Source organism: Lepidochelys kempii, chromosome 21, assembly GCF_965140285.1.
Source record: "Lepidochelys kempii isolate rLepKem1 chromosome 21, rLepKem1.hap1, whole genome shotgun sequence".
Lineage (NCBI taxonomy): Eukaryota > Metazoa > Chordata > Testudines > Cheloniidae > Lepidochelys > Lepidochelys kempii.
In genome coordinates, this window is record NC_136400.1 from 9,980,096 (window position 1) to 9,995,591 (window position 15,496).

The 15,496-nt window shown below is 51.0% G+C and overlaps 1 protein-coding gene across 1 annotated transcript; it reads left to right on the plus strand.

Annotated features, from left to right (window-relative positions):
- Positions 1-739: 739 nt before the first annotated feature.
- Positions 740-9,450, plus strand: LOC140901171 (blue-sensitive opsin). The gene is made up of 5 exons (XM_073319517.1): positions 740-1,100; positions 4,143-4,311; positions 7,445-7,610; positions 8,397-8,636; positions 9,319-9,450. Exons 1-5 carry the CDS (start codon positions 740-742, stop codon positions 9,448-9,450), a joined length of 1,068 nt encoding a protein of 355 aa, XP_073175618.1.
- The last annotated feature ends 6,046 nt before the right edge of the window (positions 9,451-15,496 follow it).

Sequence of the window (15,496 nt, forward strand, 5' to 3'; positions counted from 1 at the left end):
GATGGGAAATTGAAGCACAGAGAGACTAAGTGACTTGGCCATGGCCACACGGGGTGTCAGTGGCAGAGCTGGGAATTTAACCCAGGTCTCACAAGTCTTAAGCCAGTGCACTAACTCCCAAACCATCCTTCCTCTCAAATAATTTGACCAGCTCACCTTCTTAGCTACTGGGCAGTCACAAGGGTTACCATTTACATCGAATTCAAGTGGGTACAGAAATTCCTCTCCAATACTCCTGTCTCTGTTCTACCGTTCTACCCACCTATCATTCTTTCATGGTTAGCACCTGTCAATTTATCGCTCTGCTCCTGCCTCACCTCACTTCCAAATAAACCAAATTCCTTCAAAGATATTAAACACTTAATGGAAATTAATACGCCTTAAGGCAGGTTTTGGGGCCAACTAGCTGCTTAGAGGGCGCTTAAACCATCAGCCCCTCTCAATCCCGTTGTCCTTGTCATACAAACTTAGCCTAGACCCTAATCCGCCCCTCCCGCCCTCACTCCCTCCTCCACTCCAGCAGAAGTGGGCGAAGGATATAAAAACCCCGATGGGATCCTGGCGCTGCCAGCTCTGGGATGTAGATGAGGGACAACACACCAGCTCTGCATTCTCTTAAGGATTTCTGTTGGGGGTGGGGGGATTGTTTTTTACTGAGGTCGACAATAGAATTAAATTGGTTTTTAAAAAAGAAAGAAACAATTAAATAATAAAGAGCAGCTGCTAAAATAACAGAAGGATGAACGGGACAGAAGGTATCAATTTCTATGTGCCGCTCTCCAATAAAACAGGGCTGGTGCGGAGCCCCTTTGAGTACCCACAGTATTACCTAGCTGAACCCTGGAAGTACCGAATCGTGTGCTGCTACATCTTCTTCCTCATCTTCACCGGGCTCCCCATCAACCTCCTCACCCTCCTTGTCACTTTCAAGCACAAGAAGCTGCGGCAGCCACTCAACTACATCCTGGTCAACCTGGCCGTGGCCGATCTCTTCATGGCTTGCTTTGGCTTCACTGTCACCTTCTACACGGCCTGGAACGGCTACTTTATCTTCGGGCCTATGGGCTGTGCCGTGGAGGGCTTCTTTGCGACACTGGGAGGTAAGAGCTCAGCGGCGGGAGCTGAGGATGTTCAGGGAAGGGGGAATGATGCATGCACTTGCCTGGATGGAGGAAGGAGGAGCGAAAGGAAGGTCTAGTTTGCCCTGGGTTTATTTCCAGTTGGAAGCATGCCATCCAGGCAGATGGCTTTCATTCAGTCTGTTTCTCCTCACTGAAAAATTCTTGGCTGCACTAGTGGGCTAGACACTGCACGTTTCAGCACGGGCTAGACATGCAAGTAATTACCCAGGGTTCCAGGCAGGTTTGTACAGCCCCATGCTACCGCAGATTCACTGCTCTGGTGACACTGAGCTAGCTATGACATCCCCTAATTGCAGCGTAGACATGCCTTATGTGGCATCAGTACATTATGCCACTCCCGGAAGGGTGTGTTGCATTGTAATGCAAAGGTACCACATGGTTAAACGAAACGGCCATGCTACATCCTCACACAACAGTATGGCACAGTGATTTGAGAACCAGCCCAATGACAAGCTATGAGCCATGCCCAAAATAGACTGGGGACTTTTAAAAATTGTTCTGGAAGCCCATGTTGACTGCAACCACACCAGGAGTTTCAGAAAGGAGGCAATGAAAAGAAATCAGCCCAAGCCGCAAAATTCAGCTAAGGATCTGGGACCCAAAGTTCAGGGGTGTTTGAATTGGGAAGGGCTGGGTTTGAGCCCATCGCTAGGGTCCACACGAAGGCAAGCACATCTTGAGATTAATCTGGAAACTGCCATGGTTTTAGCAAGATCCTCCACCACTGTTTAGAATAAGCCCTGCTGAATTCTGTGTGGAAGCCCTTCCCAGCAGGTCACTCTCAACGCTCATTGGCAGCCTGACTGAAAATGACTCTTCCTTCCATGGTCTGACCTGGAGCTATTGGGCTGAGGTGGCTAACGCATGTATTTGAGCATCTGCAGTGCTGCTGGGAGCACTCATGTACAGAACTGAGCACCTGAAGGCAGATGCCCAGGTTTGAGTACTGCCCCCTAATACAAAGGCTTTCACCTCCTGGGCTATGCTAGTCATGTCAACCCGGCCAGACATTAGTACCACATCAGAGACCAAGTCAGTGGCCTGCGTCAAATGGGTGGGCCTTTATCCCCTGACAGGCAGCATCACAACCAACATTAATTGGGCCCCCTTATTGGTAGCCTCAGCAGAAGGGTCCAGGACTAAAAAGTCCAAGAGACTGAAATTCCCTTAGGGTGGTTCTTTAGAACAGTGCCTGGGAAACTTACCCCATGTTGTTCCAGTTCCGTGGAGAAGTGGAAGACATCGATACTAGGGCTGTCATGGGGAATACAAAATAATGTTTGGTGCAACAGTAAGAACTCCAGGAGCATGTAAGCTTGCCCCAGGTTCCCAGTGGAAGATGCTATCACGGTTATATAAAACCAGTGGTCCAAAGCAATGCATCTTACAGCAGCGATGCTGCAGTTTGGAGCAAGGACAGGTTTTTTATACTGGAGGAAGGGCAGGTCAGTATTTGGGAGGAGAAGGAAGATCCGATCAGTATCAGCGAAGGACAGATGACCCCATCTGTATTTGGGAAGGGAAAATGAGTCTCCTCTGGGCTAGAGATGAGGAGCTTGGTGCTTATGGAAGAGGAGGAAAGGTCTAAACCTGGGAGCAGAATGAGGGTTAATTGTGTATCAGGGAGCTGAAGGAAGATATGGTTGCTCTCAATAAGAGTAAAAATGACATGGTCAGTCTCAAGGAGTGGAAACAGGGTTCAGTCTCTATTTCTGAGCAGAGCTGCACAAGTAGTGCAGAAATTTTCCAGCGGTGACTATCCAGCGGTGTTTTCAAACCCAACTGATCTGACCGCACTCGTGGCTCTTTGATCTTTCACTCCTGCAAGCAGGGTTGCGATCGACTCTCCGTGGCACAACCACTTGCAAAAAAAGTCTATTTTCAAGCAACATGAATTAATTTTACATCTCTGTGCTCATCCAACCAGCAAAGAGAGATGATACCTGCGGACTTATCCGGCCAACCAAACACAGCTCAGAGAGCAAATTCTTGAAGGGAACAGTTTTCAATCAATGCAAGGAGTTTAAAAAAAAAAAAGGCTAAAATTTCACTGGGTAATTTTCACTCCTGAATACATTTGAGGCAATGGGGATATTCCTGCCACCAGGAAAAGAGGCTCAACAAATCTGGTCTATGCCAGGGATTGGAAGTGGGGCCAGGTCTATATTAGGGAGCAGAGGAAGGGCCACTTAGTGTCATCACTAATTCCTTCAGTGAAAAGGCCTCATCTCTGTGCCTGACAACAGCTTCTAACCTTTCACGTTCTTTCAGGCCCTCTGTCTTATCCAGGCTTCCCATTTCTACCCAGCAAAGAACAAGGAGAGTCTCAACTGTGGGGGGAAAGAAAGAAAAAAGTTTATGCTAAAGGGAAGCCGCAAGAGCTACTGTTCTTCATGAAAGCTGAACAGAGAGTGTAGCTATCAGCGGATGAGCACGTGCTGGGGGCATTAACAGGCTTATGGCACAGGCTAAACACTCATAATCCCCTAAAGTTTGATTATCCTTTGATAAATAAACACACCAGCACCTGCCCAGGCTCATTCTCCTGCAGTGGGAACACATACCAAATACCCATTTAGACTCTTAGAGCCATCAGGACAGGTTCAGACATGGTGCAAGCGAGGGTTCATGCCTTGAGCCGTATTTCCTCACACCAGGTCGAGACTTGGCCCATTGACTTTAGGGGATGACAAATGACCAGGGCCCTAAACAAGACACTCAGAGACTCAAAAGGCCCTTGGGCTCTTTATATGGCCATTTTGGGGGCAGACTCTTAGGCACTCTAAAGGCAGACTCTGCTCAAGCCACAGTGAGATGGGGAAGCTGCAGGGTACCGGATCCAGTTCAGCCCTGTGACGCAACTCCTGGTTCTGTACTGTACCCACCAGACCATCCTTCCCCTCTGTTTAGATAAGAGCAGGTTTAGACAAGTTCTTGTCCCCAATGTCCTTTAACAGCTCACTCATGTTAGATTGCTCTGTCTGTCTCTTTCTCCCCCAGGTCAGGTTGCCCTGTGGTCGCTGGTTGTCCTGGCCATAGAGCGTTATATCGTGGTGTGTAAGCCCATGGGCAATTTCCGCTTCTCTGCCACCCATGCCTTGATGGGCATCAGTTTTACCTGGGTCATGTCCTTTTCCTGCGCTGCTCCACCCCTGTTTGGCTGGTCCAGGTGAGTAATACGAAACACAGACAGTATTTACACCATCCGGACAAAGACTGCCATCTAAATACTTGAATCCCAAATACCCAGGTGTCCCCCTGTGCATGAGCCCTGGAAGCATGGAAGCAATTATGGAGCTGAACCTGATCTGTGTATCTTGGGTTGATACTGGGGTAATGCCATTGACTTAAATGGACTTACTCCTGATTAATGCCAGCGCTAATGAGAGCAGAATCAGACTCTGTGCTTTGGGATGCTTCCTGAAAATGTAACCTCATGCATCTGGGCATTACAAGCTTCCTCACACAGCTCTGCCAACGCACCTCTATCCTACCCGACAGCCTTCGCTGCTATTCCTGTCCTAGACTCCCCACATACAGCGCTGCTAAGGCACCACCTCAGTCCTGATCTTCAGTATCTCCTGATAGTCCAGTCCCGGGTTTCACCCCATCTCTGCCAATGCTTTTCATTCTGGCCCAACATCACCACCTGCTATTCCATTTCTGAGTCCCACACAGAGTTCTGCTGGGACACCGCAATCCCGACCTGCAACCCCTTCCCTTGCTGTTCCAGGCCCGAAAGCTCTCTGATCAGCCCAACCACAGGAAGTGAGAACTCACCACAGGAAGGGCAAATACAGACCTACATATTCTTTTCTTGCTACCGCAGAGGGGAAATGACAAAGGAGCCCAGGCCACCAAGCAAAGGGAGAAGAGACTCTCTGTACTTGCTTGTGAGCAAGGAGGAAGCACGGTCTGCTCATAATACAATTGTCTAATGCCATAGGCCACCAGCTGCGCTCCGTCGAACAGCTGTGTTCTCCTCCGGGGAGCCAGCCACGCACACACTTGTCCCCATTCCAGCAGTCACTGCAGACTAACCTAGCAAGAGCAGAATTCTGAGTGAAGAAAAGGTAGGGGCCCAATCCCGCAATGGCAGCTCCCGGGGCTAATCCTTACATATAACAGTAAATCCCAGTTAAATCAATGAATTAAGATTAAGGTTACACATGGCGTAGACCTTATTGTTTCAAGTTGAGCCCAAATATCACACTGGCCAGGAGCTGGGTGGTCAGGACTGAAGCACAGTATGGGAATCCTCTGCTGTATAGACTCCGTGGATAAACACAGGACTTGAGCATTAAGGAGGGCTGTCAATCTGGTGTCTTTCACATGAATTCACTTGTCATTTCCCCTCCAGCACAGGCAAAGCAACTGCCCTCGCCACAGCCCTCCTGCTGCACAAATTTGGGACCTGATCCCGAAAAAGACTTAGATTTACTCCTGGCAGCAAACCCATTGAAGTCAATGGGGTTACTTGCTTGAGTAAATTTACTTACGTGACTCTGCAGGGATCAGGACATTAGCTATTAAAAGTAACAAAGCTGCTTTTGAGTCATAGGAACCCAAAATCTGATAAACTAAGAAATATCAGAGGGGTTTTTAGTTTGGACCCCCTCCCCGCCCCCCACAAATCTCTCTCTTTATGGAAAAGCACTAAAGAACTGACTAGGGATGAAACCAATAGGATGCTGCAGAAGTGTAACCGGGGTCCATTTAGCTTTGCCCACAACCCAAGCTCGACCCACAACAAATATTACTCCGAAGTCCAATGGGAGTTCATAGAGGACGAGATCCATCCTATAGGTCTAATTAAAATCAAAATCCTTCCTATAGAATTTTACAGCAGGGAAAGAATCCTCTTTTGAATTCTGTAGGCTCCTCTGAAAAGCCTATGGAAAGAATCTTATTCTACTTTGAATTCTACAGGCAAAAATTTAAACAGACGCAAACGATAGGTCCATCAATGGCTATTAGGCAAGATGGTCAGGGACGCAGCCTCTCAGCAGCAGGGAGTCCAAGACGCCTCAGAGTTCATACCTGCACTGAGCCATAGTAGGTTCCCCGTCATCTCTGCTCCTCAGGAGAAAGAACAGGTGGCACATGGCAGCCAAATGCTCAGCCGTGTAGGGACGGGAATAAATCGCCTGCTCCCCGTGGGAGAGAGCGTCTGTCACAACAAACTGATGTCTACATGTCCAAGTGCAATGTGTCAGCACAGAGCAAACGGCAAACATGCCGCCTTCTCCTGAATGAATCACCGCCCCTGCATGATCCTCTCCTGGGCTGCATGGCCCTGGGGCACGGCAGCTCTCGTCACCCAGAGAAGGAGTGCGGCAGGCTCACCAGAGCCCCATGTGGAAGCATGCACTTCTGCCTCACACCAATATGCCAGAGGGGGTGCATTGGCAGAGCTGGGCATGGGGAGCCCAGGATTTGAGCAGGGGGTTGGACTAGATGACCTCCTGAGGTCCCTTCCAACCCTGATATTCTATGATTCTATGATTGGCATTGCAGAGGGTGGGGGCTGCAGGTCAGGATTGAAGGGCATGGGCCGAGAAATTTGGAAGGAGCACACACAGTGCCTGGCCACAGCGCCATTGGCTGGTGCTATCATTCTCAGAGGCTCCAGGAATTGCTAATGCAGCACCGTGGCTACTCCGTGCCTGCCGAGTGACCCATCGTGGCGAGGTTTGCCTCTGTGGCTGTTCTGCCTCTACTTCCCCGTCATCCAAGCCCCTCTATGAACTTGCTTAGGCTCCAGTGACCTTCTGAGCTCAATCTCTTCATTCACTCTTCCCCCGTTCTCCCCCGGCTAGCAACAGAGTTTATCCAAAACCAGAACTCAGAAGTCCAAACGCACACGAAGTTCCCCATCTTCCCTTCTTCAATGTCCACTCACAGGCTTTACCTGGCTCGGGCTCTGCAGAACCATGCGTGCTCTCTGCAGTGCCTTCTTCCAGCAGCTCCAGCACCACACAACCTCCTGTGTTCTGGGCTTCCCTGGGTTACTGCCAGGCTTCCTCCTGCCTCTGGAAGTCTCAGCTACGCTCTCAAACACACCCTGCCTGCAGGTGCCTGCTGCCTTTTATACTGCAATCACCTGGTTGCTCTCCTGTGGGGCTCATCTTGTAATCAAGGGCTGGCTTAGCCGCAGGCTCTCCAGCCCATGGGCAAGACACCCTGCTGCAGACACAGAGACTCTAGGTCACCTCACCAGTTTCAACGCAGCCCCACTCACGGGGGCCCCTGTGAAATGCGCGACCTAACCCTTCTGCTTTGCTTGCTCTCTCACTCCGCAGATACATACCCGAGGGCATGCAGTGCTCTTGTGGCCCAGATTACTACACCCTCAACCCTGACTACCACAATGAATCCTACGTCGTCTACATGTTCATGATCCACTTCATCATCCCGGTGGTGGTCATCTTCTTCTCCTACGGGCGGCTCATATGCAAAGTCCGAGAGGTAGTGTGTGGGTTGAGCTGCTCAGGGTTTGACGAAGAGAGACGAGCATGAGAGGGTAGAGGGTGTTGGTCCTCAGCTGGAGAACAGGCTCCCTGAAGCACAAGGAGCACCATCCAGTGGGCAATGCAAGCCTGCATGGGTTTGGCCAGGTCAGACTAGACAATCAGAGTGGTCCCTTCTTGCCTTGTAATCTATGAATCGCCCCCGGTGTTAGCTCTGTTCACTCCCCCATCTCCTCTGGAGGCAGGCCCAGGCTTAGCAGAGAGGCAAGAGACATAAAACTTCACACCCATAATTTATCAGCGGGCGGTGAGGGGGCTCAAAGCCTCACAGGGGGATCGAAAGCAGGGATGATTCTCCGCAAGCGCAAATCAGGGTCACGCGTGTGCCCCTTTCAGCCTCTCCTTTCTCCAGGTAAGAGAGTTTATCGGCTGCACTTTATGACTTGGTGGGTGCTGCCTTGGGTGCGAGCCATTCCACGTTCCATGTGTAAATCTAGTCTGTGCTCCAGAACTAGCCCGGGTTCAGAGCCGTGGAGCTAGCCCCTGCCCCTGGATCTCATCCATGTTCTGTGCAGTGGTTAGATCCCCTCTGGGCATAACGCAATACCAACTGAAATGTCTTCGGCCCAGGGGTCAGCCTTCCCAGCAAAGGGGTTCCGACCTGCTCTCTGTCCCCTGACTCCAGCCATGTCAGATATCCAGTTCTCTCTAGCTTGCCCGGTGGGAGACAGCTCAGCACTGTGCAATATGCTCCTTGGCTCACTGCCCTCTCCTTCTCCCACAGGCAGCCGCGCAGCAGCAGGAGTCGGCAAGCACCCAGAAGGCGGAGAGGGAGGTGACCCGCATGGTGATCCTAATGGTTCTGGGCTTTCTCATGGCCTGGACGCCCTATGCCTTGGTGGCATTCTGGATCTTCACCAACAAGGGAGCGGAATTCACCGCTACTCTCATGTCAGTGCCTGCCTTCTTCTCCAAGAGCTCCTCTCTCTACAACCCCATCATCTATGTCCTCATGAACAAACAGGTGAGACTCCCAGGGCCAGGCAGAGGAACCCTCCCTGCCAAAGCTGTTCCTGTCCTAGGCTTCCCCCAGAACTCTAAGGGTGCACCCTGAACCTGGCCTATAGCACCCCCTGCTCTCACAGTTCTGCGTCCCCAGCCAATGCACCTCAGTCCTGACCTGCAGCTTCCGCCCCTGCTATTCCATCCCTGGGCTCCTCTACTCAGCTCTCCAAATGCACCTTGATCCCAACCTGCAGCACCCCTGCTACTCCACTCCCTGGGACACCACCCAGCCCTGCCAACCCAACTCAATCCCTCTATTATCCCAGTCCAGTGTCGGTGCTGCCAACACATCTTGATCCTGACGTACAGTCTTCTTGCTACTCAAGTCATGAGCTTCACCACAGCTGTGCAGATGCATCTTCCTCCTGCCTAATAGCACACCCCTGCTATTCCAGTCCCAGAACAAATTCCAGTTGAATCTGGTATCTGTCGCTTTCTGCCTTAATTTGTTTAGTGCTGCCTATGCAGTTGGAACAGCTGCCACATTTCGCCACGAGGTGGTAGCATCTCTGTAGTGGGCGAGGTATTATATCTAACCCAGCAAAGTGCTCTTTGTCTGGTGACCAGAGGGACGGCTCCACTGGCCATCGTGGAGGTATGTGCTGTGCAAAGGTGCCACTGCTCTCTCTCTCTCCCTTCAGTTCCGTAACTGCATGATCACCACAATCTGCTGCGGTAAGAACCCCTTTGGGGATGATGACGTCTCCTCGACCGTATCCCAGAGCAAGACCGAGGTATCCTCCGTCTCCTCCAGTCAAGTGTCACCAGCATAGACCATGGACAGTTTGAACTTGGGGGACCTGCCACGCTCTGGGATCAAGAAGTAGAAACTGACGCACCCACGTACCCTCTGGTCCACGAGCTTGTCTCATGCGATTACTCCCTTGTACACCCATCATCACATATCACACCTGCTCAGGTGTGCACAGGAGAGCCCTCCCCTGTGAAAATAGTGGTGTCGATACTGAATGTGGCCCCACCCTGCAAATAGCTGTGCACATATAGAACCCACTTATGCAAAGGCTCGCTTGTGCATCTGCAAACCACTTGTGCAAGCAGCCTGCCGTGCAAATATCAATTAATTCTGAGCCCTCTCACGCAAACCCTTGCACGCCTTGCTGCACACACTCACGCAAAGCCAGTACCAACTTGTGCAGACCTTTGCGCTCACTTGTTCATGACCTCTCGCCCTCTTGTGCGCATAGATTTAAGGAAATAAAGTGTGATTTAGGTTGGCAGGGGCTGAAGAGTTTTGGTGAGAGAGTGGTCCCAGAAGCTAACCCCTTGAGCTGGGCTGCCCATGCGTCACACTCTGTGATGCAGCTTGTGTCACATGCAGTGAAATAGCCCTAGTGGTAACATACAACAATGGAGGGGAAGTTGTCCAGCACCCTGGTGCTTGATGGGTGTTTTTAGAACTAGAACAAGCCAGCAGCCTCATTTCTTAGCGCTGCTTCAGTCCTCAAGGGCTGCTGCTGTGGCTCCATTTCTAAAATAATACCCCTTTGGGCTCCCATTGCAGAGATAGCAAGATGGAGAGGTGTAGTGATGTGACCAAGGCCATAGAAGGGGTCAGTGGCAGAGCTGGGATTAGAAGTCAGGAGTTCCTGGCGCCCATTCTCATTCTCAGTCCACTGGAGTGGACCATGATAATTCAGTATCAATGCTAGTGGAAGCAGCTGTGGATACCGCGCTCTCCTACCATTGTGCCAGCTGCATCCTAGCATGTATAACTTGCTGGCAGAGAGGTGATAGCTCTCAGTGGTTAGAGAACTGCAGGACTTTTCAGTGTATTTACAATCAAGCACCACTGCAAATGATTCATTGCAAGAGGGAATAATGCAGATCCTAGAAGACAGCCCTGTAGGTAGAGCACGGGCAGAGCAAACTCTGGTTTAGCTTTAAACCCCCTTCCTAAAGTGCTTGTGCACGTGTGTGAGCTGGGTGTATGTGGTGACACGAGTATGTGTGAGCACAGACCAACATTGCGTGTGTATACAAAAGTCTACAAGTACATGCCTGCACAAGTACAAGCACCTGTATGCATGCAGGTCCGAAAGTGTGTGTGAGAGTGGATGCAGGGCGGGAAGACATCCATCCCTTGCATTCTTCCCAGAGCTTATGGTTCCTGGCATTATACTCTCTCCTTGGTCGGAAGCTGCAGTGGAACACAACAGCAGTTCACTCGCATGTTTCTGTGGTCTGTAATTCCGTCTCTGCTCCTTACTATCCTCCCCATCCTCTCACTCACAGAGTGGCCGGGAGGGACGCTACCTTGTTTCTTTGCCTGGCTGCTGCCCAAGCTGTTGCATGAGGACTGGAGAGGATGCATGCAGGGCAGCACGCCTTCCTCTACACCATCTCCGAGCAAAGCAGAGCAGAGCTGATGCAATGCAATGGGGCAGAGCATGAAATAAACTAGCAGCTCTCCCAGCTCCTGGGTTTAAGCCAGACCCAGACTGAAGTACAGCAGGGTTTTTCCCAGTGCCTCAAGCTAAAGTACTGGGAAACCCTTGCCCAGCTGTAGATTTAATCCACATTACACTCTCCACAAGCTTGAAGACATGGGGGGACAAATCCCAGGCCCATTCAGATCAGTGGGAATTTTGCGGATCAGTGGCATCAGGGTTTAGTTTTAGAGATCAGCATTTTCAGTTGTGTTACAATGAGTCAATGAACAGCATTTGGTGGCCACTGCCTTTAACCTCACACCCTGCTTATCTACTTTCATGGCTATTTAAAGGCATTCCATTCTAACAAGCCATTCTAACCACCAAATCCTATTAGAAGCTGTAACTACTCGAGCATCCCCCAGCTGCATCCATTCCAGGCGGGCACAGAAATCCAGCCAGGTTCTCCTATTTACTCCAAATAAATTAAGCAGCTCAAAGGGAGATCTCTATCTGCAAAGACAGCTTTTAGGCTTCCATTGCATTAACACCAGGACAGCCCTGGGGAAAGCTCAGGCTGGATTCCCCCACCCCACACACACACACACCTGGAATGGACTCCCCATTTGTGTGGCATTTACTCTAGATCATGGGAGTATTTCGGAGGCATTGTTCCATAACGCTGCGCCAAAGTCTATGGCTGGAGCGGTTTCTGCGACCTCTTGCCAGCACAAGCAAAAGTCGGAGCTGTACATCCTTGGCAGACACACCGCCTGTAAAAATCGATACACGCAGTCTTTATAAATCAATATAACAAATGGAGCTGGGAGGGGGCTTTGCTGCTCCCCTCTCTCCTGGAGACGACAATGGAGATATATCTTTTTGTCTTGTCACCTGTAAATATTTGCTTATGTACTTGGAAATCGTTACGTTTCTCGACCCTATCCTCCCCCGCCAAGGAGAGAAGCACTCTTTCACTCGCACGCCTGGCCGGCCTAGGGGGCGCGATGGTTCCTGCAGTGCTTTCCTGTACATATTTTATACATAAACCAACGTATCGGCATGAGGACTTTGTAAAGTTGAACAGTAGGGATTAAAAACAAACCCAAAATAAACACCAGCAGCACAAAGAAGGGAGGTGTGTCTGTCTGATTCCTCGGCCGGGGGCTTCTGCGTCATGGAAAGAGGTCACCTTTATTCCCCTCTCCCCTCTATGGTGGGAGGTAGCCAGACCTTTCTGAGGATTCAGAAACTGTCCTTCCCCATGCTTTACTTCATATACTCACTGTGGACACAGGCACACACAAGGCACCTCCGGGAAGTGCTGCTCCTGCGCCCCTCCCACTGGATGATGTTTGGAGCAGCATTGATGGGTTCCAGAGGGAGCCGTGCTTGGCCTTACTCAGCCAAAGGGGCCAGATGGCAACCCAGTTGGGATCTCCTAATGGGTCTCGTGTGACAGCTGCCATCTTGGTTGACACACTGGGGATCTCCAGGGCTAAAAGCATGCACTACAGAGCCAGAGTAGCAGATTGAGAGCTGTAGCATACCAGCATCCTGTGTATCAAGCACAAAGGGTAACATGTAGCATACACTGAGCGGGGGTTACATATGCTCATGTCACCCTCTAGGGGCCAGCTGGCCCAAAAGATAAAAGACCAATTATTGCTACCAGCACGCACATGCCCACAACCACTTGCCTTCGGTAAATGAGGGCTACCAATCAGCACTTACAACCTAAACGAATATCATCCATTATTGCTCAACCTTTAATATTTAAACACGCCTGACGTAGCCTTAAATAAAGCAATTCTGCTTCAGCAAAGGGTTTTTTGCAGAGTCAAAGTTCCCCTCCTTTGGGGCCCTTAGCGTCAAAGTCATTAAAGAATTGGCAGCGTCAGGGAAAAATTGTTCTCTGTGTCATTGAATTTGTTATCAAGCTGGCTAGTGACTGATCCCAGTCTCATTCCCTTTCTGCTGCTCTCTTTCCCCACTACCCCCGCTCCCTCTCTCCTGGCCTGAAGCAACTAGAAATACCACATGTCAAAGATTCTCCACCTAGGGGAGGGAGACATAATAGAAGCCACGGTAGAAGAGAAATAGGAGATTCCGCTATAGCCCCTCCTTTAATCAGAACAATGAACTCACGAGCTATGCAAAAACAGAGACACGATCGACAATGAATTGCCGGAGCCTCCAGACCCCAAAGCGTTAAGGATGCTTGTCTCATCCCTGGCTTCCATGGGGTGGTGTCCTCACCCTGTGGGTGCACTGCAGCCTGGCCTTCCAGCTGCGATCCTTTGGTGTAGGCATGCTGGCGACTGAGGACAAACAAGGGGATGGATTTTAAGCACCAGGCTGTCAATTTTATTCAACTTAATGCAGGGGAGTGGTGCTACCCGCCCTGCCACCCATACCCTCACCTGCCAGGCATTTTAAGTGGTTTCAGTTCCGGGGTCTCCAGCCACATGACCCATAACCCGGCCTCTTCAGCCTACCCTAGAACTCAGCTCGTTCTTCTGAGTCCCCCCCCTCTCCCTGCAGCCTATGATGGGGGCAGAGGGTACAAAAAGGGGGAACCTCAGCCCATGCAGGCCACAAGGTCTTCCCCTATCCTGTGAGCTCCAGGCTCACAGTGAGAGCCCAGGTCTTTTACTTCAGGGAACCATTCCTTTTAACCACACTGGAAACTGGCCTTGGGATAAGAGGGTGAAAGCAACAAGCTTGATCACACCCCACCCTCCTGCCATGCCCAGTATCAGAACCCTGCCCAGTCCATTCCCTCACACTGAACAGCGCACAAAGCGGCACCATGTGGCCCAAACTAGGGTTTAAATTAATGAAAGGGGAGAGCAAGTGACCAATCGCCTCCCTTCCTCCCTATGCCATTGAGTGCCAGTGACCCTGAAGGACAGGAGCAACCCAGTGTCCGCTCAGCATGTGGGCTCCTCTCCCATCCAGCCAGGGTTGTCCCAGCTGCCACCAGCCCCATCAAGTTCCCCACCCGTTGGAGGCAGGTGGGTGCCATTTTCCTCTCCCACCCGCTCGGCTTTCCCATGTACATCGTGCCAGGCTAAGAGTCTCTCAGCTGCAGGCAACACGAACTGGCAGGATTAAGGAGTCTGTGGAGGCAAGTTGAGAAGTTTGGTGAGGGGGAAGCAGAGATTAATGGAATTTCCTTTGGGAAATGCAGCCTCTATCTCCCCCTTCACCATCTGGACTCGCAGAACATCCGAGGAGCACTGCGGCCCCCAGCCAGGCGATCTCCAGTGAATAAATGCAACTTCCTTTGCTCCACACAAACTGTGGCGCAGCTCCTGATAGCCTCGCTGACAAGGGGCCAGACTCCGCTCTCGCTAACACCAGTGTAAATCCAAAGCAGCCCCTTCGCTTACTCAAGGTGTCCGCCGGCATGGCTGAGATCAGGATCCAGCCCAACACCTGACACAACAGCGCATCACCCAGCCTCACCCGTCACACCACCCTCCTCCGCACCACAAGGGACAGCATGGAGAAAGGAGCAGCTCAATCCCACAGACGAAATATAAGAAGGAGGATGAGTATCCCGCTAATGCAAGGTTCTCGTGACATCACCAGCTATCGCTCGGCACAAGAGCAGGGCTCGGATCATGCCCCCTAAACCCTGAAGCGCACTCGCTTGGTTACACTCCATCCTATGGATCCAGCCACAGCTCTCCCTGTCTGATTAAGCATGTGGCAGCACTGGAGCCTATTTCTGCTCTGAAGCCCGACGTAGCCTTCCCTGGGTCCCACTGATTTGAGTGGAGTGATACCAGGGTAATGGAATGTGACATTTGCCCCCTGAATTCCTCCTCCTTGCTTTCAAAAGCGGGTGGGATTTAGGGCCAACTTCACTGCTCTGGAGTCTGAAGCTCTCCATTTATCATGCAGCAGGGACTGCCTGGGTGATAGGAGAGCAAGCGTCCCCAATACTGCCTGCCAATGGCCTCCACGCAGATCTGGAGGGATCAGCTCTAGTGGTTGGGAGGAGAGCTCAGTTCCCATAGTCTACTCTGTCCTTGGTGTCTCTCCTGAGGCAGGGCCATATGACTACCTAAGAGCTATAGGTTCAGTCTCCAGGGCTGCAGATCCAGCACCAAATACCAAAGTCACAAGCAATAAACTTTCCTCCTCTGCTCTCCTGGTTAATAAGCCGAGCAAACACGGCTCCTGCCTCTGGGACGTTCATCCCAATGGCCCCAAACGCTTTACCGAGACCGAGCAAGCTGCTACGGGTTTCGTTTACTGGCTGCAAGGTGGTGCTAATTAATAGGTTGTGTGCCATGTGCAGCTGAACACAATACTATAGCTGCCTTGAAAAGAGCTGCAGCTGGACTCAGTCTGTAATTAAGCTTCGTGTATGCTGCCAGGCAGACCTATGGCAGCAAACACCTGTAGACCCAACAGA

Coding starts and splice junctions, on each gene's coding strand:
- LOC140901171 (XM_073319517.1), top strand. CDS start 740: ATGAACGGGACAGAAGGTATCAATTTCTATGTGCCGCTCTCCAATAAA. Junction 1,101..4,142: donor CTTCTTTGCGACACTGGGAG/GTAAGAGCTCAG, acceptor TTTCTCCCCCAG/GTCAGGTTGCCCTGTGGTCG. Junction 8,637..9,318: donor ATGTCCTCATGAACAAACAG/GTGAGACTCCCA, acceptor CTCTCCCTTCAG/TTCCGTAACTGCATGATCAC.